Source organism: Misgurnus anguillicaudatus, chromosome 12, assembly GCF_027580225.2.
Source record: "Misgurnus anguillicaudatus chromosome 12, ASM2758022v2, whole genome shotgun sequence".
Classification (NCBI taxonomy): Eukaryota; Metazoa; Chordata; class Actinopteri; order Cypriniformes; family Cobitidae; genus Misgurnus; species Misgurnus anguillicaudatus.
This window is the reverse complement of record NC_073348.2, coordinates 30,390,481-30,412,135: the sequence shown is the minus strand read 5'-3', so window position 1 is coordinate 30,412,135 and position 21,655 is coordinate 30,390,481. Positions and strand designations below refer to the sequence as shown.

At 37.3% G+C, this 21,655-nt stretch overlaps 1 protein-coding gene across 2 annotated transcripts in view; it reads left to right on the top strand.

The window, feature by feature from the left end:
* The window catches only part of opcml (opioid binding protein/cell adhesion molecule-like), a 176,969-nt gene that overhangs the window by 108,396 nt on the left and 46,918 nt on the right, over window positions 1–21,655 (top strand). For both annotated transcript variants that reach the window (XM_055208256.2, XM_055208255.2), the window contains one exon: window positions 14,567–14,799. In XM_055208256.2, the coding sequence (XP_055064231.2) occupies window positions 14,567–14,799 (233 nt within the window). The remainder of the gene's footprint in view (window positions 1–14,566; window positions 14,800–21,655) is intronic.

The window sequence follows — 21,655 nt, the reverse complement described above, 5'->3', positions numbered from 1 at the left end:
ATAAGTATTTAAAATGAAAATGATTTCTTGATGTCTAGTGACATATCAGGGCCATTTTATATTTAATTGATATAAATTTCTTACATACTGTTCCTTTAAGTTATTTAACGCTATAAAAACGGTGGTGTCACGTCATGATTGACAGCTGTGATATGCGCATTCCGCGAGGGCGGGTCTTGATTTCGCTGCTTTACTTCCTGCTCACCATCTTTTTTTTACAGTCTGTGAATGAAACATGAAACAGACAATCCAGCATTTCTTTTACCCTTGGTTTAGAATAACCAAGGGTTTACTATTTCAAGTATGCAAAGCCCTAAAGAAACGGTTGAATGCTAGGCCAAAACTTCTATAAAAATCATATCCAAGAATCTATTGCTATTGTGTGGTTTGCTTTGAGTATTGTAAAGCATCTTTGAAGATGAAAATGCACATGCACTGATTAAACCTCCCATCCAACTATTACCACGGGAACTATTAAAAGGTGTCTACAGACAACGGTACAGATAAAGAGAGGATCATCCAGTTTATCCGTCTCAAGGGAAATTCTGCGGATTGTCATTCCATGCAGCTCTCTCTTTACTGCATGATGCAGAGTTTGTAGGGAGTCCTGGCTAAAACCCCTCAGGTTCCAAAAACAAAATCCTTTGTTTTGAATCCAGCTGCCTGATGTTTCCGGAGGGGTATTACTTCGTTTCATCTTTATATGGGGCATAGCCAAACCTTTTCTGGTGGCAGTGATCTGCTACACCCCATAGTGATATGTTTTTGTGTATTAAAAAGTGGGGGAAAGGGCTATCGGCCATATATAAAAACTCTTTCTGTATAAACTTCTGTAACTGTCAAAGTATGGTTCTCTGAAAATCTATATCTTTCGATTGATGAAGTTGGCTGCTTTTTCACTCTGTGCATTTTTGTTGCTTGACCTTGCTCGAGGGTGTATTCAACAACTCGTGGATTAAGCTTTCTCCCTCTGTCTTTCCTTTATGTCTTTTTTCAGTTTTATCCTTTTAGGATACTTTGTTCTCTATGTTATTGTTTTGTGGCATTCAGGGCACAATGCACACTTGCTCACTTGAGTCAGATGCACACTATGCAGTTTGTCCTTCAAGGTTTATCAAGAGCATTTCTTTTGAAATAAATACTGTATGGTGCGGTTTCCCGGACTGTGCTTATCCTAGTCCCTGACTAAAAGCATGTTTGAGCTGCCTTAAAGGATTAGTCCTTTTTCTTAAAAAGAATAAAAAAATACTCACCACCATGTCATCCAAAATGTTGATGTCTTTCTTTGTGCAGTCCAGAAGAAATTATGTTTTTTGAGGAAAACATTCCAGGATTTTTCTCATTTTAATGGTCTTTAATAGAGGTGTGAATCTTCACTGGTTCCTCGATTCGATTCGATTCCGATTATTAAGTTAACGATTCGATCCAATTCGATGTTACGATGCATCATGATGCATCACGATGCATTGCATCCTTTTTTTTATTACTGCACATTGCTACATTTATATTGATGAATGTAAGAAGTCAGATGCAGTATGTGAACTCCTTTTTATTTTGTTTTCTTCAAGAAGTATACTAAAGTATACTACTTAATAGGAAACAAAACAAACTTGGTCTGACAAACAACAGCAGCATTTAAAACTAAAACATTAGGAAAAACTAAAAGTGCATAAAACTGTCAATTAAAGCATTATCAACACGTGCATCCTTTAGCAGCTCGGGGTGAAAACGGTTAACGTGGTTTCTTAAATTAGTTGTATTGCCTACATTTTTTATTTGTGCATGGCAGGCTTTACACACAGCGTGTGTCTTGTCCAGTTTGTGCTTACCAGCATGTTCATAGAAGCCGAAATGAGCCCAGACATTGGCTTTTAAGATACCTGGTGCATTTTTTATCACTCGTGTCCACAACCCTCCGCCATTTTTTCTACCACCACATACCTGTACGCGAAGAATGACGTCAGCAGGCTATAATCGATTATGGGTTATTACTGCATCGATGCAGAATCGTCCACCCCTGCATCGCGATGCATCGCACAATCGATTAATTGTGACACCCCTAGTCTTTAATGGACCCCAACACTTTACAGTTTTAATGCAGTTTAAAATTGCAGTTTCAACGCAGTTTCAAAGGACTCTAAATGATCTCAAACGAGGCATAAAGGTCTTATCTAGTGAAACGATTGTCATTTTTGCAAGAAAAATTAAAAAATGCACTAAACCACAACTTCTCTTCTTCCTCTGTCTGTATGACGAGCCAGCGTGACCTCACTTAATTGTGAAATGACGTCGAAAGGTCACGTGTTACATATATGAAACGCACATTTGCAGACCATTTTAAACAATAAACTGAAACAAAGACACTAATTAGTATCATTCCACATACAACAACGTCGCAACGGTCCTCTTTCTCCACACTTGTAAACACTGGGGCATAGTTTCGATACGTCATTTGTGACCTCTTGACGTGATGACGTATTACGTGAGGTCGTGCTGGTGCATCACAGGACCGGAGGAAGACTTAAAGTTTTGGTTTAAAAGTGCACATTTTTGTCAAAAATAACAATCGTTTCGCTAGATAAGACCCTTATGCCTTGTTTGAGATCATATAGAGTCCTTGAAACTGCAATTCTAAACTGCATTAAAACTATTAAGTGTTGGGGTCCATTGAAGTCCATTAAAATGAGAAAAATCCTGGAATGTTTTCCTCAAAAAACATAATTTCGTCTGGACTGAACAAAGAAAGACATTATCATTTTTGATGACATGGTGGTAATTATATTATCTGGATTTTTTTAAAGAAAATTGACTAATCCTTTAAAGCGTAACTAAACCCCTGGTCAGAGCCTGACTCCACCCACTGGCAATATTTGAAAAATGCAAGAAAAGTGGGCAGATCCCAACGGAGATAGAGGGGACGAACTAAGCTTGTACCAAGCATGTGGTGAGATTGTAACAAGGGCGTGGTGAGGTTGAACCTGCTTACGTCACGAGTTACTTTTTGGACCCAACATCCAATAGGAAAATTCAACTGCAGTAGCCCCCGTTCAACCTGAAGAGGGCAGCACTCAGACGTTTTTAGACCATATATTGTAGTATTGAAACACTTTATATCCAAATGTCAAAAAACTTACTAAAATCTATAAACAGCACTAATAAAGCATCATTCTTACAGGGTTTAGTTACTCTTTAATGTTAAAACATCTTGCACAGACTTATATTAACATACAGTACTGTGCAAAAGTTTCAGGCCACCAGCTTTGTTGTTTTAGCAAAGTTTTAATGTCCATCCATATTTATTTTTCACTCTTTTTATTAAGATGCAAACAGAAAATACAGGAAATATGTACACAAACTTAAAAACAAAACAAAATTTTCAGAACTAAATGTCTTCTTCAGGCATCAGTCAGTATTTAGTGTGACCTCTCTTGGCACAAAACACATTTTGAGCTTTTTTAAAGAGACTGCAGTCCCAAATACTTTAAACTTCGGCTTATAGTTTTATACTGTTTTTAATACCACATACACATTTCCTGTATTTTCCGGTTGTATTCTAATAAAGAGACTGAGTGACAATTATATATGATCACTATACAATTTCAAAAGCAACAAATCTAGCATGGTGGCCTACTTTTGCACAGTACTGTTTATCAGGTCCATTGTTGTGTCTGAAGATGCACACCAGTATTGTTTGCAAAAACTATACTTACTGTAAATGTCCTAATATAACTAAGGCTTAGTCCTGGATTAATCTAAACTCTGTCTGGGAAACTTTCCCAATATGTTTGTATGTGCGTCTTGACTGGTGTGACTGACAATTAGGATTTTTTAGGACTTCTTTTAGGACTTTTAGGACTTTTTCGGTGCCAGTGTGAAGTTTTCTTCCCTGCAATTGTGTCTAGTGAAGGTCTTCTGTGATGTGTGGAGATACTGTGACAATGCAAGCTGCTGCGTTTACCGTCCTGTCTGTCTCGCATGTTTTTTGAGTGATAGGCTAAAAATGGCAGTTTCTCTTTATATTTCTGCAGGCTATTCATCCACATGACTAGTTGGCTATAGAGATGGGCTGGGACTTCAGACGGATCCTCTGAGGTCTGACACAAATAGAATGTTAGTGCATCCACCTTGAAAGCAGCGACAAAACTGGCAATCACATGTGGCGCCTCGTACAATTGTACTGTTATTTCAATTCAAAGGGGGGACGGCTCACCCAGGAGACTTAAAAGCAAATGCTTTGCAGTGTGAAAAATGTTTTGAAAGCATACCTTGGAAATATGTAACGTTTTGGTTAGCAGCCAATCATATAAAACTTTAGTAAAAATATAGCTTTAAACACTTGATAAATTGTTTTATCAGAAATAATGTTTCGATATCGCCCAAAATGTCCTCTAGTTTTACCCCATGGCATTACAAATGCAGTTTTAAACCATCAAGCAATGTACCTGAAACCACCCGTCACCACTGTCTGTGTTTAGACGGGGAAATCATTTCTGTCTTCCCTCTGAAAGACCAAACAGAGTGGCCACCATTCATTGCCCCCGGTGTAATGGCCTTCATCAGTCTCCCATCACATAAAGCCTGCCTGTCATTAATCTCACCCTGAGACCACATGGCTGTCTGCCTGCAATGATCTGCAAGCACTGAATCCCCACAGCACAGAGTCTCGGTGACCTACTCATATCTTACAACAGCACAGCAGTTATATGAAAAATATGGCAGGCTTCATTTTATGAAATGGCATCTCTCATTCTCATCACACAGACATTAAAAATGTTGCTCGGCTTGTGCCCTCTGTTTGTCGCAGGTTTCGTGCTTATTTATGTTGTCAGTTGTTTATGGATTACGATTGTTGAGATAAGAGTTTTAAACCTAAGCAAAGGAACATTAAGAATTTGAGAGCCCATAAGGTTTAGTTTAACTCAGGCAAATTCAGTTCTCCAAACCAGACCACCTTTACAAAGCTGCATATGACATATGCATTTTCATGCAAAAAAACATTTTGAGTATTCACTGATCTTTGTTTTGTTGCTAGGTTTTCTCTGATGAATCTTAAAATAACATTTAGCAGATGTTTTCAGTATGTTTCATGTTTAGAATGCATGTCAACTTTTTCCTTCCCTTTTCATGTTTTTGATGTCTTAAAAAAAAATTATACAAAATGCTTGAAGAATGCAATGCAGATGTTTTTACTCAGACCAGCGTCTCATGTGATGTACAGTACTATACGGGTCATTCTACAAAAAAGGTGGAAATGCTTGTCCCTTGCTTTTACAGACCTCTTATCATTTAATGTGACCCAATAATCCCATAATGATATATATGAAGAGTTTGGTTCCTAAACGCAATAAATCCATTTTGACAAGTTTCGGTAAAAACGTGTTTTCTATACCAAGAAAGTGACAAGATGAAAACCACTATTTTCTGTTACAAACTTTCACATAGCATCTTTAGGTTATAAAAACATAAAAAATTCAAATCCATAACTTGATTTTCAAAGATTTATTATAAAAACGAATTCTTTTTTCCACAAAATAAATCCATGACAGTTTTTTTATTTCAAAATGCTATAAATCTATTTAATCAATGTATAAATGTGCATTCATCTTTACCATTTTATATTTATTTACTTGACTAGTGGTATACAATGATTAAAAAATAAACATTAATGGAATTAACCAAAACACTTACTTTTATATTAAGAACACTGTCATTGCTGCGGTTATACTTGACGCCATCTCTTTTTACATTTTCACAGCGATCAGCTGTAAAATGTTTTGGTCCTGCTCGATTTTCGTTGACTTTGAGTAAAATAATGTAAAGTTTTCATAAGATCCTCTGGGGTCAATGTTTTAGCATGAGAAGCTTGATGCTGACGGGAAAACAAGCACCCGAGTGCCTCTCGCGGAAATTATTAGATGTTGATGGCTTACGTTTCTTTCCCGTCACAGAAAACCATCACAGGTTTAGCAATGCAAAAAAGTATGCACTGTAAAAAGTTTCTGTAGAAATTACAGTATTACTGGGTATTACTGGCAACTAGCTGCCAGTAACTTACTGTAGATTTTACATTTATGTTATTTACTGGCAATAGTTTGTTCAAAGTTAAATGAATATGAAACATTTTCAGTCTTTATCTTCTACAGTAAGTTACTGGCAACCAGCTGCATAATTACAGCTAATTTTTTACAGTGTGATTTTGTTTTGTTTGTTGATCACGAAGTACAAGGTAGATGAGGAAAACTAGGACTCCGTGTACTCAACGCGCCGCCATTGTTTGTTTACATTGCGTGACTGGTGGGCTGTAATTTCAAGAATGGATTTATTGCGTTCTGTAAAAAAGGAGGAGTGGCCTTTATCGCATTTTGGGGAAAAGGGAGAAAAGATGATAGAATAACACGCCTTCTATTGGATTATGCGTAAAATTAAGAATTTACTTTTAACTACTGACCTGATATAATACTGATTTTGGCAGTAACTCATTTATTTCAAAAATGTCGTTTATCGCATTTTGGAACCAAACTTTTCATATTTAATAAATATAGACTGTCCTTAACATGATGAGAGAGTTTATTTATGTAATTTTCTTTTTTTTCCTTTTTTAAACTTTTTTTTAAATGTCTGGTCCTGAAAATTGCCCTGTCCCTTTGATCATACACGGAAGTTGAACTGTGTACTTATTATTTAAAACCATGTTTTTTATAAAACAAATCTAATTTACATTTACCTTTAATCCTGTATGAATTTACTTTGAACACTGAAATGGTAAAAATACACTATTAATATGAATAATATCAAGTAAATATTTGTCCCCCAAATTTATGTCATTGGTGTTACCCTACCCAAAGCACCTTTATTTTGAAACAATGCATCAGCTCTTTGACGTTTTTCCTGGGTCAAGAGGTCAGTGGAAGAAGTGCAGTGAGTGGAGAAAGGCAAAAGGTTTTTGAGATGTCTTACCTTATTTGTCTAAAACATGGGTCTTCAACCGGGGGTCCGCGGCCCCCAGGGGGTCCGTGATGGAACTGCAGGGGGTCCGCCAAAAGATGTTTAACAACAAGCTATTTTTTGCTTAAAACGTATATGTACAAAACGTTACATGTCCCCTTTAAGTTGTGCACGTGCGTGGTCGCATAGGTTTGAAGGCGCGCGTTCAGTTTAGCCGGCGGACCAAAATAAAATATCTAAAGATTAAATGTCCACTCAGGAAGCAGCAGTAGTGATAGAAAAGTAATCATAAAACAGGTAAATCATATGTGTGTCTTTCTTTCAGAATGTCATTTTAGAATCAGTGCGACATGTTGTCTCATCTATATTTCTGAACTTGGACGGCTGTTTCACGTGGTTCAGTTTTAAAGCGCTAATTCAACAGGCAAATGACACCACACCGCGTCTGCATTTTAAACTGTGACAAAACTATCGCTCGCATTTAAAAATGAATGAAACGCGTGCCGTTTTACACATTTAGTATTAGGGGGTCCCTGCTCCATGCCTCTCTCATCTAAGGGGTCCCCGACCAAAAAAACGTTGAAGACTCCTGGTCTAAAATATCATGATATATTTAAGAATTTTGATATAAGATTTTTTGGATGTCATTAGTGTTACTCTTTTTTATAGCTGGGAGTGTTAAGATCTTTACATAAAAATGCATTATGCTGAATAAGTATGTGATTGTTACATCTCTGATGAAATAGCACATGGCTAATGGCAGCCATTTTGTTAAAATGTTTGTTTTTTCTGTATAAATTGTCATTAGTGTTACCATCATTGGCGTTACCGTCATTGGTGTTACCGTCTTCTCTAATGAGTACTTCCTAAGCACTATTCCTTTAACTGACCAACATAAAAGCATACAAACAAAACAAGATAGAAAATTTTTTACATTTATAAGTTTTATCATATTCATTATCTATTATTATATTCTCATTTTGTCAGGTATTGAAGAAACAACATCATGGATTCTTTATTAAAATGTATTAAAAATTAAACATAGATTAAGCTCCCCGTTTTGTGGATTCATTTGACAAGTTAATTAATGCTATTATAAAAGTTTTGGGTCTGTTGAAAGAAGTTCAATTAAGCAGATTTCCATCACCCGAATTCCACCTTTTCTGTAGAATGACCCATACAGTACATTTTCTTACTGGGTAAATAAAAAGTTTCATCACAGTTTTGCCTTTGTCCTATATCAAAACCCTTTTCTCTCTGAATATGGTTGTTGTGAAAATATCGGTAATCCATTCATGTATTTTAGAACATGCTTGAGTTGAGAAGATATTTCTTTATATAAACGATCTCGCACCAAGGTGGCTGACAGTCCATTAGGCTGAAGTGCAAGGGGCTGGTGTGACAGAGTCATTAGTTCACTGAATGAGGTCTGATCTCACCCTGTCAATGCTGGATAATGGAGGTTCTGCCTACCAAGAAACACCTCTTACTTTTTAGCACAGTATGGGACAATCCGTATGCTTTTGCTTGTCGTTTATTTAAGTGGCAGCCATTTCAAGTGAAATAAGGACGGTCTTTTTATAATATTCCATTAATAAAAGATACATTCGTTCATATGCATATGTAAATGCGTTCCCGGCTGTTTGATATGGATGATTAACATTTATGCATGCTGTTTGATGTGTGATGACATTGCACAATTCTGTTTGCTTTACGGTTGCATAAACATAAATATTTGTCTAGTTAAGTGTTATATGTAAACACTTCATAAAGTCTATAGGTCTGAATATTAGCTGGCTCAAAAATTATCCAGCATTTTTTAGAGTGCACGCTATAAAAAATGCTGGGGTATTTTTAACCCAGTGTTGTTTCAAAAAAGGACAAACCCAACTGTTAGGTTAAATTAACACAGAAAATGTTTTTTTTTACCCAACAATGGGCTAAAAAAACAGCATAGGTTAAATTAAAACCCAACGGGTTGGGTTTGTCCCTTTTATACCCAATGCAGGGTTAACTCTTTCTCCGCCATTGACGAGGTATCTCGTCAATGAAGAGAAAACATTTGCATAAAAAAACATGTTCCTGATGAATTTGTATTTAATCTGCAATACCGCCACTTATCCAATTTATGAAAAATCTGAAGCCAAAACATTATTTACTCATTTTAAATTTTGTGTATCTTTTTATAATCGTTCTGAATCTGATCTTTAACAAAATTCCTTCACAAAAATGCAATTATGTCATCTTTTTGCTAAAAAAAATATATTTTTAAAGAAAACTACCCATATTTAACAGTTTATAAAAATACAGATTGGATGATGCATTTTTTTTTCGGTTTTGTTTGTTTGTCTATTGTTTGTTTGAAAACAGAGGGTCTGTTATTTCATTTGATATATTTTCAAGTTCAAACTTTTATGAAAATCAAAAAAATGCTGGCAGGCAACTTTCAAAAAAATGGCTGGCGGGGAATGAGTTAAAAATAACCCAGGATTTTTTTTTTTTTTGGAGTGTAGTATTAGGTAAAATGCATGATTGTGATTTTAATTGATTTTTAATTTAATAAAACAGTTCACAAAACTGTGTGTTTTAATGTGTGCAAATAGTATATGTACTCCCACCCTAAAGACATTTGAGTAAAAATATTTAAAACGTTTAAACAAGAGTAGAGGTCTTCTCGGGTCCAAAGAAATACCCGACCCGAATCACTTTATACCCTAACCTGACGTGCATAAATATTTCTTTTTTAAAGAAAGACCCGACCCGAGACAAACCCGAGAAAATTAGACCTGATTCCGGTTCAGTGGCACCTTTTAAACCCGACTGGACCCGAATTTAAACGGCACCGACGGGTGTGCAGTCTGCAGCCCTGCACGCAGTAGTAAGAGAGAAAGAAACCAAGCTGGCCTCACAACCAATTTGGCCCGCTGCTAAATTTGTTTTACTTTGATATCCGACGACAACAAGGTAATCGCTAAAATGTACATTTAAAATTGACTGACATGTCTGTCTCAGCGAAAAATGAACCTACCACCAGCCACACAATGTCGCAGGCGCTCTTGGCAAACAGAGGAGAGGTTGGAAAAGGACATTGACACACACAGAGAGAGTTCGGGTCTTCGGGTCCGTTCAGCAAAAACACATTAATTTTAAATTACCCAATACCCAATGCCGCTTTTATTATACCTGACCCGTGTCCGAGGCACACGTTAAACTTTTCGACCCGACCCGATCGGGTCTTGGGTCGGACCTCGGGTTTTCGAATCTAAGTGGACCCGTGAAGACCTCTAACTGAGAGACTGCTCAACTGCTTCACAAAGATGCACAGCACAAAGATGCTGCTTTAAATTTGAGCCTGTCCATCTGCTGCTTTTCTTTCTGGTAATCGCCAAAATATGAGTAGACGGTAGTAAATAACGAATAGTCTGACAGTTAAAGTCTCTCTGTAGTCAAGAATTGTATAAAACTCATCTTTGAGCATCATACTAGCGCATATAAAAGTTTTACCTGTCACAATAATTTATTCATGCTTTAAAACAGCTTGAATGTGACACTACACCCTTGCCTCATTTAGTATACGCAGAACCATTAATGTGCAAAATATTAATCTAAGTACTCAATCGCACAGTTTGGACCATAGATATAAATATGCAAATGAATCCCACTCTTTCGTCACCAACTTGGATCATAGATATATATGTAAATAGATGATACATGCCGCAGTTTCATACACACAACTGCTAAATTCGGTTTTACACAATGCATACGTGAACTGCGCGTTTGCAGTACTAATCTTGTAGCAATGATGTTAAACAGCGGGAAGGAGACTCCAATTTTAAGGAGGAATGGATGATAAATTTGCACATGGTTTGTCTTAAAACATTAAAAACACCACATAGACAAATAAACAACAATAAAAATTTAATTTCCTCCACTGTGGGAATTTAAGTTTTGTATACACAATGTTCAGAGGCTTTATGATATTACATCAAACATATTTCAAGGTACAGTTTAGTACAGTAATATTAAAGGTTAAATAGTTGTTAATGATGTATGTGCATATTAATTAATTCCTGATGCAATGTTTGTTATTCAGAGTAAAACGTAATTAAACATAATTGTCTGTGTGCTTTAGTTAATGTAAATGTGCATTTCATAAATCTACTAGGTAAGTAGGAAGGCTTTGTATTTCAAATGAAATATTGCTAATAAAAAAATGAAATCGAATCTAATAGAAACCACATAAATTAAAATCAAATCATCAAATTGGTCTCATCACCAAACCCTACACAATATGATCTTTTTATCTTGCATGCCACTAATCAAATCTGTCACAGACAGACAAATTCAGAGCACATAGAACAGCAATGAGATGCAGCAGATGAGATGTTAAAAATTGCCAGAAAATTTTTCATAGGTGGGATTGGAACCATGACCTCCTACACGGTGCAAAAGTTTTACTACTTCAGCAAAAAATTAGCTGTTGGCATAGGCCCCATTTTTTCCCCATCAAGGCAATGATGTACCTCTTAGGAAACATAAAGGTACAAACCACATACTGTACTTATCATCGAGACGCATATTGGAACATGATGAACATCCTTGTTTGAAAATGGAGAGAGCATCATGCAGAATTAATGTGGATAATAAAATCGGGGGGATGTTCTCTGTACTTATGAAAATTTCCTGTGCGGAGGGGAAAGCAGGCATTAAGTTACGGGAAATTAGGCCCGCAGCACCAAGACATTAAGGCATGCTTATGATCACTGGGTTTTTCAACACACTTCAGGTGTAATGGCCAAGTACAATGGCTTTGGATATTCTTTCCCAAATAACCGAATTGAACAATCCATTTTTGCACCGTGATTCCCAAGCAAAAATTGCAAAGCATGCATGATTATACACCCATGCTTAATCTTGTGGTTTTCTAAGGTTCAAATCCTCTGCAAGCTCTCTTGCGCTCCAGCACTCTGCATAGATTAACAGAGTCTGAATGAGATTTTCTCTTTGAAGAATATCCTGAGAAAGCATTCGCTTCACACTTGCTATTGTTACCCTCCAGATTTGCCAAATTTGGAGAAGTGCTCTCATGTTGACTAATTTTAGGAGACGGGAAATTCTCCAGTAAGGGTTTGATAATCCATTTACTGATTTTGACCTTGAGCGTCAAAGCCCTCTTAAAGACTAATATGAATTAGCGCTGTGTTTTTGCGAATAGGTTGGTAGTGGCATTTTTAATACCCTCAATCCACCTTGAGTGTCATTGGTTGAAAAAAAAGTCAGTGCAGTGCATCTTCAGTGTTTGTACCTTTAAATAGTTATTGACAAATAAAGACTGAATGCCGAACAACGGTAGTGAAAACAGTCCTTCCTCTGAAATTGATACATTGGTTGGTGGAGTTAGTTTTTTAATATGTAGTTCTGGCTTTCAATTAGTCCTAACCTTTAGAGCTGTCACTCAAAAGTTTAAAGAACAGTAAAAATGAGAACTATAGCGAGGGCCTCTAGGTCTTTTTATGCAATGTCCTTTCTCTGGGAAAAAGATGATTGTAATGTCATATCCACATTCTTTTTAACTGAAAGGTGGCTATTGGCCAGAATTGCCCCGCTCGACCTGGATGATATAAAAAGCTAGTATAAGTAATTTTTCAGCTGATTCTCAAGATCTTCAATAAAAAAAGAGGAAAAAAGACACATCAGTTTCTATTACCTGCTGCAGCCTTGTCACATTATTTATTTATTTATTTATTTCTATTTCAGACTCTGATATGATATTATGGGCATTATGATTTCCCCCACTAAAGTCTGTTGAATTGAAGGTTAGGCTTGGGTTTTCAGCTTAATATTGTGTCTAGAATATAAATCGTGTTTTCTTATTTTTTTGCTTTTCCTTCAGCTTGAAGTTTGCTTGACATTTCCTTCCTGTTAAACAGACTTTTTGCCGAGTATAGCTGGTGATAATCAGAGATTTTCTCCCTCTATGAGATCTGTATATAACAATGGGTTATATAAGAACACTATAACAATGCTTCAGTTTTGAATTGTTTCACATCCAGTTGTCATTAAATTCCTGTGCATTAGAAATCATAAGACCACCTCTATGGCATTTAACTATTTATATTAGGCATGCACCGATATGTTGGCCTATAAAAATGTTCCCACTACATGTAAAACAGCCGATGATCAGGGCAGATTATATTCTGTATAGTAAAGTAACGCATTGCTTTTTAAATGTACACATTAATATTTTAGTTACTTTTTTAAAAAAGTGATGCAAGTTACTTTTTTAGTTTAATTCATTTGAGTAAAACAAATATGTACGGAATTAAACTAAACGTAGTTACATTGCACACTCTATGCTTACACGCTACTTTTTTGAAGTAAGGAGTAAAGTAACGCATTGCTTTTTAAATGTACACATTAATATTTGAGTTACGTTTTAAAAAAAAGTAATGCAAGTTACTTTTTTTGTTTAATTAATTCGATAAAAAAATTATGTACGGAATTAAACTAAACGTAGTTACATTATGGACTCTATGCTTACACGCTTGTGTGGGAACAGTTTGAGTCAAAAACTGAGATGGCAGGCCAGAGCTCGACATTTTTGTGATGAAATATGCAATTTCTGAATGCAGAACTTTTCAGTCATAAAAACACCTGCAAGGCCTGAAAGAGATCAAGCCTCAGCCAAGAAAAAGTAAAGCAAAAGTAATGCAAAAGTAACTAAGTAACCCAATTAGTTACTTTTTCGGGAGTAACTTAATATTGTAATGCATTACTTTTAAAAGTAACTTTCCCCAACACTGATCAAGAGGAGCAGAAAAATGCATTAAAAGTCATACTGTGTGATAATATTGAATTTGGTGACAACATAATTGCAGTTTTTAAAGGGGCCATGGCACAAGACTTTTTTAAGGTGTCAAATAAATCTTTGGTGTCCCCAGAGCACATATGTGAAGTTTTAGCTCAAAATACCATATAAATAATTTATTATAGCATGTTAAAATTGCCACTTTGTAGGTGTGTTCAAAAATGTGCCGTTTTGGGTGTGTCCTTTAAAATGCAAATGAGCTGATGAAATTCAAACACTGATCACATCGATGGAGGTTTGTTGCAATTTAAACTCAATTGTGATTTTCTCTGCACTAAATGGCAGTGCTGTGGTTGGATAGTGCAGATTAAGGGGTGGTATTATTATAATAAGAGCTCCTTATGACATCATAAGGAGAGCCAAATTTCAATGACCTATTTTTTCATGTGCTTGTAGAGAATGGTTTACCAAAACTAAGTTACTGGGTTGATCTTTTTTACATTTTCTAGATTGATAGAAGCACTGGGGACCCAATCATAGCACTTAAACAAAAGTCAGATTTTCGTGCCATGGCCCCTTTAAACTCTGCACTTTTAGGATTTCACAAAATAATTTGAAACACTGAGTAAAAAGCAAATCTGTATCTATCGGTATCTGTAAATGTAAAAGTGATTGAATATTGTATCAGCAAAGAAATTTAGTATCGGTGCATCTCTAATTTGCATCTCTGTTGAGAAAATATGAACATGTAACATACAGTAAAGCAACTAATCATGCGTTTTTTTGTGTGTGCATTTTTCTGTCATTCAACAGGTGCAATGTTGACAACAAAGTCTCACGGGTGGCGTGGCTCAACCGGACCACCATTCTCTTCACGGGCAATGAAAAGTGGTCTTTGGACCCGCGGGTGGTCCTGTTAAACACAGCTGTCACTGAATACAGTATAATGATTCTAAATGTCAACTTATATGATGAGGGGCCATATGTATGTTCCATTCTCACAAACAAGAAACCTGAATCGACAAAAGTGCATCTCATCGTACAAGGTAAATAGCCCACATTTAAATGTTTTTGAGGCTTTTAATTCATCAATTTTAATTGTGAAATGCTTACATTGTTAAAAAAATGCTTGCTTTGGGTTCTGTTGACATTTGGGTTAAAAGATACAGGTAACGCAACTCTGATTCTTTCGTTCTTAGCTGATGTAATTAAATGAAACTCTGTAGATGATGAAATCGGGATTTAATCTGAGTGTAATTTCAAATAGTTGATGGATATTGATTTAAGACGCACAGTCATGAGAGGGAAAAACACAAGCTTTGATCTGGTAGCAGAGCGAGGGCTCGCTAAATCACGTGTCGATACTCAGACCTTTATCATGATTTACAGTGTATTCAATCCCCTTCATATTCAGATTGCTAAAACAAGGTAGCCAAATCCATCTCAGCTTGAGGTGCAAAACATAATTCAGATATCTGCCAAAAAAACTTAACACAATTTCTATCAAGTTTGTCAGACCATCTGTGGAGTCAGAAAAAGTGTCAGATTTTCCAAATTAAGGCAAAAAAGTGTTTGTTGAAAAAACAGCGTCTTATCAAATCCTCATTAACCTTTAGCACTTTGTCCTGATGCTAAATACTGGGAGCATGAATAACCGAATAAAGAGACAAATAAAGGTGCTCGTTTTTTTGTGATTAGAAACACAAAGCGGTAAATTGAAGTTTGGCTTGCCTGTTTAATTCAATTATTTAGAAAGTCCAATTTTAAATACATCAATCATTAGCTCATTAATTATTGCGTAATCTTGAAAGTTTACACACCACAGGAGCTGGCTCTTAAAAGTGCACTCGGGGTACTGAATTGTTTGCACTATGCTCTTTTTTTCTTTACACCATAAAGATGTGTGCTGAGTAGTGTGCAATTCAAGAGTCGTGTTTTTTGAGAATACATCTGAAAAGGCTTTTGAGCAGATGGGTCCCGCATGGGGTATCTTTACTGTAATGCTTCAACTCAGCTTTGTTAAATCATGCCATGCTCAGCTAAAGTCTACACAGATTGCAGTGGCCATGTTTTTGTTTCTGTCATTAAACCTGGCTTTATTCCTCTTATACGCAGGAGAATAATTCGGGTGTCCATCCTATTTAGTTGTAAATGCGTTTACATTCGACTCGGTTTTAAAGAAGCTGTTTACATCTGGTATTAAGATAGATATAACTTATTGTACAAGTATATGTATGTATCTTATGCCTAGATTTAGTTAAGGGGATTATCCTATTCTAAACGTTTTATCAATTGTGCACAATGCCATGTGCAGCAACTTCATAAAGTTAAGTCTATTTAGTATTTTTTAGTAATGCAGTTATTTTGGGAAAATATTAATAATTTCATTGCAGGCTGATTTAAGGTGTGCCCTAAATTTTCTCCTGGTGCTCCTAAAATGTGTAGTACTACAGTGCTCCTAATAACAAAAAGTTAGTCTGGAGCCCTAAATGACTAGAGTTTTAAAAAAAAATTTGGGGGGGGCACTTCAAATGTGGTCAACATGGGGCATTACACTGTGTTAATCCGGGCCTGCGTGGATGATGCTAAATACAGGTGTAAATGAGGTGTAAAACGTTTTGAGCTTGTCCACTTCAGATGCTTTCAGAGGCAGTTGAAAAACGCATTTCGACCGGATTGCTTTAGTGGCGTAGACACACATGTGGGTCGAGCAGCCATAAAAGATCACCTACAGTAGGTGCTGTTTACACTTGGTATTAAGATGTGTTTTCATCGATCGGATCACAAGTGGACGAGAGAGACACATTACGTTTACACCTGTTATTTAAATCCGACTCTTTTGTCCACTTTCGACCGCTTCTGTGCTGAATACTATGAGGGGGTGGTCTGTGAGACGGTGGGCGAGTCTCTCTGCTGTCATTCAAACCCGAGCGGGAGGAATTATGAGTTTATATGGACGCAAACTCATATTATGTCGGAGTGCACTGCTTGTTTAGCAAGTAAACAGTGTTTTGTACATGAGTATGTAAGAGCTTTCTTTGAATTTTCAGCGCAATTGATGAAATAGGATCACGCAACTTTCACACGCTTTCAAAACGAAACTACGGAGATCAGCCGCTTAGTTTTATCAATGAAAGGCTAAAAATAGCGCTGTTCACTGAATGTTCACGCCAGAAGTCAAAAAAGACGTAAAACTTGTGTTTAATACCTCAGATTAGATAAATGGGCGGAGAGAAGGCGGTCGCGTGTGGCTGTTCGAACGCATTCAACCACATGTGCGTTCCGCAACTCCAAAGCGATCCGATCGAAAGTGGTTTCGACCACCTCTGGATGTGGTTGAAAGTGGTCGAAAGTGGACGAGCTCAAAACGTACTCTCAGCCTAGATCCATTGTACATGACTTCTATCGCGAACCCATGGTGTTCAGTGCGATCCTTAGGCTCTCATTTATAAAACTATAAAGCATTTGTTTCATTTTGCAAGTGTTTGGAAGTTGCGCGAGCTTATTTAATCAATTTCTCAGAGAAAGCTCTTACATATACATAACTTTGTGCAGCATATTTACTAACAACACAAGCAGCGGACTCTGACCTAATATTAGTGCGCATCATTTTAAACCCGTCATTTCACCCGCTTATGTTTAAAAGACAGCAGAGGGACTCGCCCACAGACCACCCTCTCAGAAAAACAGGACAGAAGCGGTCGAAAGTGGACAGAAGAGACAAATTAAAATACCAGGTGTAAACGTGAATGTCTCTCTTGTCCACTTGTGATCCGATTGACCAAAACACATCTTAATACCAGGTATAAACAGCCCCAAAAGAGAGTTAAAACTAAATTCTGTAATCAAATGATTTTGTGGAATGTGTGGTTCCAGTAACTTGCAAAAGCGGAGATGCAAGCTATGTCATTCGAAGCTTTCTTAATGGCTTCGTTTAAATAAACACATTTGTATATGTTTGTATCTTTACTCAAAAAATTTATAAGGGTTTCTAATGTACCCTTCTCACATATCTCATCTGATATCTGCATGTCCTAACACATTTCACGCTTGCTCTGATTTTGGTTTTAAGGCTACTTATTAGAATTTCTTGAACAGGATAGCGGTCCATTAAATTTCACATTTGCCATTTCGTAGCGTATCAGCTATCTATTTATGCGGTTTATGACTGCAGATGGAGGTATGTGTCTCTGTAAATGGCCTCATTGTCTTCCGTGGCATCGATCAGATCTATTGATCAAATGCAACATGAGAGGAGACATGCAATGTGTTAGCGTCCAGTGAGATCCGAAACCTGAGGTTGTTTCTCTGAGATACACAAAGCATAATTCTTATAAAACCACCATATAGAAAAGACAAATGAAGGTCATTATGGTGTCGGGAAGCAGGAAAATTTTTATATAGTAGGCCTAGTATTTATTTAGAGCGATGACTTGTTTAACATGTTTACAGTAAATTTATACCACATCAAAAGAGACAAAAGTTTGCATGTAAGTTTGTTAAGATAAGTATGTAGAAAACAAAAACATTTTGTGTTAAAGGGACATTCTTACTTTTTATGAAAATATGCTCATTTTCCAGTTCCCCTAGAGTTAAACATTTAATTCTTACCGTTTTGGAATCCATTCAGTTGATCTCCAGGTCTGGCGCTAGCACTTTTAGCATAGCTTAGCACAATCCTTTGAATCTAATCAGACCATTAGTATGGGGCAAAAAATAACCAAAGAGTTTTGAAATATTTCCTAATTAAAACTTGACTCTTCTGTAGTTACATCGTGTACTAAAACCGACGGAAAATTAAAAGTTGCGATTTTCTAGGCAGATATGGCTAGGAACTATATCTCATTCCGGCGTAATAATCAAGAACTTTGCTAATGTAACATGGCTGCATCAGGCGTAGTGATATTACGCACTGCCCGAAAATAGTCCCCTGCTATTGAAAGTAACCAAGGGGACTATTTTCGGGAAATGCGTAATATCACTGCGCCAGACACGGAGATCAGCTGAATGGATTCCAAAATGGTAAGAATCAAATGTTTAACTCTAGATGAGCTGGAAAATTAGCATATTTTCAAAAAAGTGGAGTGTCCCTTTAATACAAAATCGAATAAACGGCAGAGAAGTATCCATCATTATTGTTTATGGAAATTGCTTCTTTGTGACTAACAATACTAATCAGCTGCAATTTCAACCTCATTAAGTGTTTGTGATCTAGCCTATTCTGTAGACAGTGCACAAAAATCCCCAACAGATGGATGAATTTTTATGGACTTGTGCAGGCTAAGAGGTTATTACAAATACAAAAATGCTAAATCAATTTTTATTAATGGCTGACTCCTTTCGAACACTGAAATGTCTTTCAAATAATTGCAGTTTTTTAAAAAGCAGATGCATGGGTTTTGGCCATTAGCATGTTTGGTGTAGGTAGAGCACATTAGCCAGTTTGAAGGTCACAGGGTAGTGAGATGATTTCACCTCATCATACCCGTTTTGTCTTTCTCAGCTAGCATTGACTGGGCAGATACGTACTGTATGTGCAGGTGGTGTGGAAACTGGAGCTGGCTGGAATAATACTGTTTAAATACACACTCGCAACCAATTTGCCCCAATAGTCTCTCCAGCTTTTGGTCCATAAAGTGTTCACCAATGTCATCTAATGTAAAACAATCCAACAAAAGAGTGCAAACTATGCTTTATTAATCCTGAATAATCACAATAGTTTGTCACAAATAGGTTTGCCAACTTCGCATCGGAAAATAGGGCACATTCCCAGTTCTTGATTTAAAGACAATTTTGCTCTTTGAGATTTAAGGAAGCTAAAGTTGACCAATGCTGTAAACAACCATAAAATGCTACACAGTCACAGTGTATGCCAGCAGCTGTGTACGTCTATAAAAACTTGATGGAATGGAGTGCTAAAATCCTGCCGAGATGCAATCACTTAGCTTTGGACTTACTGACATATGAGTTTATTTGCTATAAAATAAATGAATTTGAATGCCATAGTAATGTGTTATACAACATTACACACTTATCACTGTCAAATGTAGCGTTTATGAAACATGACAACAACCAGTGGCTCTCACACAAGTGAAGTGAAAGATCTTTTGTGATTTAATCACCATTCTAATACCAAATGCAAAATGTTTAATAAGGAAATATTTTAACTGGCAACCAAAACCACTTTTTTGCAGTTTAATAGAGGAATTGCATATACTCTTAGGGGCTGATCACACCAAAAGCGTTTATGGCAGTTGCAGGCACCTTTTTTGAATGATACTCTATGGGCAGGGAGCATTTGCGTGCTGTTTATGCGCACCGAGCGCTGTGCGGTTTTTGCCGCCAGCCACAGCACGCGCTTTTGAAGAAGCGCTGAGAGCGGAGAAGCGCCCGATGTCATTCGCGTCTTTCCATTGTCCAATCATATGAGGGGAGAGGCGGGCCTTACGTTGTGGTGAGGGAAGTTTATATTTGCTTTGAAGAACTGGACTCCACTCGCTCACTCTCTTCTGCGTGTTTGTGCACCTCTCACCCTCAAACAAGGTCAGAGCAAGCGCCCTCTTTTTAAAGTTTCTGCTAATATGACAGTTAACAGCAAAAGAGCGCTCACGCTTCAATATTTGATTGACAAGACAGCTGACACGGTGGTTGCCTAGCAATGTAAAAAGCTGTGTCGCACTGCTCTTTTTTTAAAAAGGCAGTGCGTCGCGCCCTGCGTTTCCAAGCGTTTAAAGCACTGTTGGTGTGATTAGCCCCTTACTGTGGGTTTACACCAGACGCGTTTGAACCGCGTGAAATTTGTGTCTGCCGCGCGTAGTTGGATGCTTAAACATTTTGAGTGTACTTGCTTGATTCCCGCGTGAAATTTTAGTCATCGAGACATTGTGGGAGGGGCTTCTGGGACTCCGCTCACTTCCTGTAATCATGTCACTACTAGAGCAAGTGGTGCGTTTTTAAACTAAAGTTGAAATTTTTTAACTCGCGCGTTTCCCGTGGCAATGCTAAATTAGCGTCATCCGCGTGAATTAGACGCGAATGAGACAGATGCGGTACATGTGTCTTTACATTGACTTAACATTGAATTCACACGCGCTTGATGCCTCTACCGCTGCTGGTGTGAACGCTGCATTAGAAATAAAGGTGCGTTTATGAAACATGACAACAACCAGTAGCTTACACACAAGTAAAGCAGAAGATCTTTTGTCATTTAATCACCATTCTAAACCGAATGCAAAATGTTTAATAAGGGAAGATACCATATTCACTGTGCATACAGTTTAACTGGCAACCAAAAGCACTTTTTTGCAGTTTAACTGGAATAGCATACACTCTCACTGTGGGTTCACACCAGACGCGTTTGAGGCGTCAAATTCGTGTCAGCAGCGCGTAGTTGGACCCTTGAACATTTTGAGTGTACTTGCTTCATTCGCACATGAAATTTTAGTCATCGAGACATTGTTGGAGGGGCTTCTGCAACTCCGCTTACTTCCTGTAATCATTTAACGCGACGGTTAACGCGACGCGTTTTTCCGCTAAAGTAATTTTAAACTTGCACGTTTCCCGCGGCAACGCTCAATTCGCGCCATTAGCGCAAATTAGACACGCGAATGAGGCGAAATAGCGTGTAATAGCCTCATTCGCGCCGCGAGACCTCCAGACACACGTCAATGCTTCTTTACATTGACTTAACATTGAAATCACTCATGCTTGACGCCTCTACCGCGGCTGGTGTGAACGCAGCATTGAAAATAAAGGTGGATCATGATGCCAAAGAAGAACCTTTTTCTGTTTGTAAGGTTCCATAAAGAACCTTTAACATCTGAAGAACCTTTTTGTTCTTTACCGTGGGTTCACATCAGCCGCGTTTGAGGCGGCGAAATCACATCTACCGCGTCTAGTTTG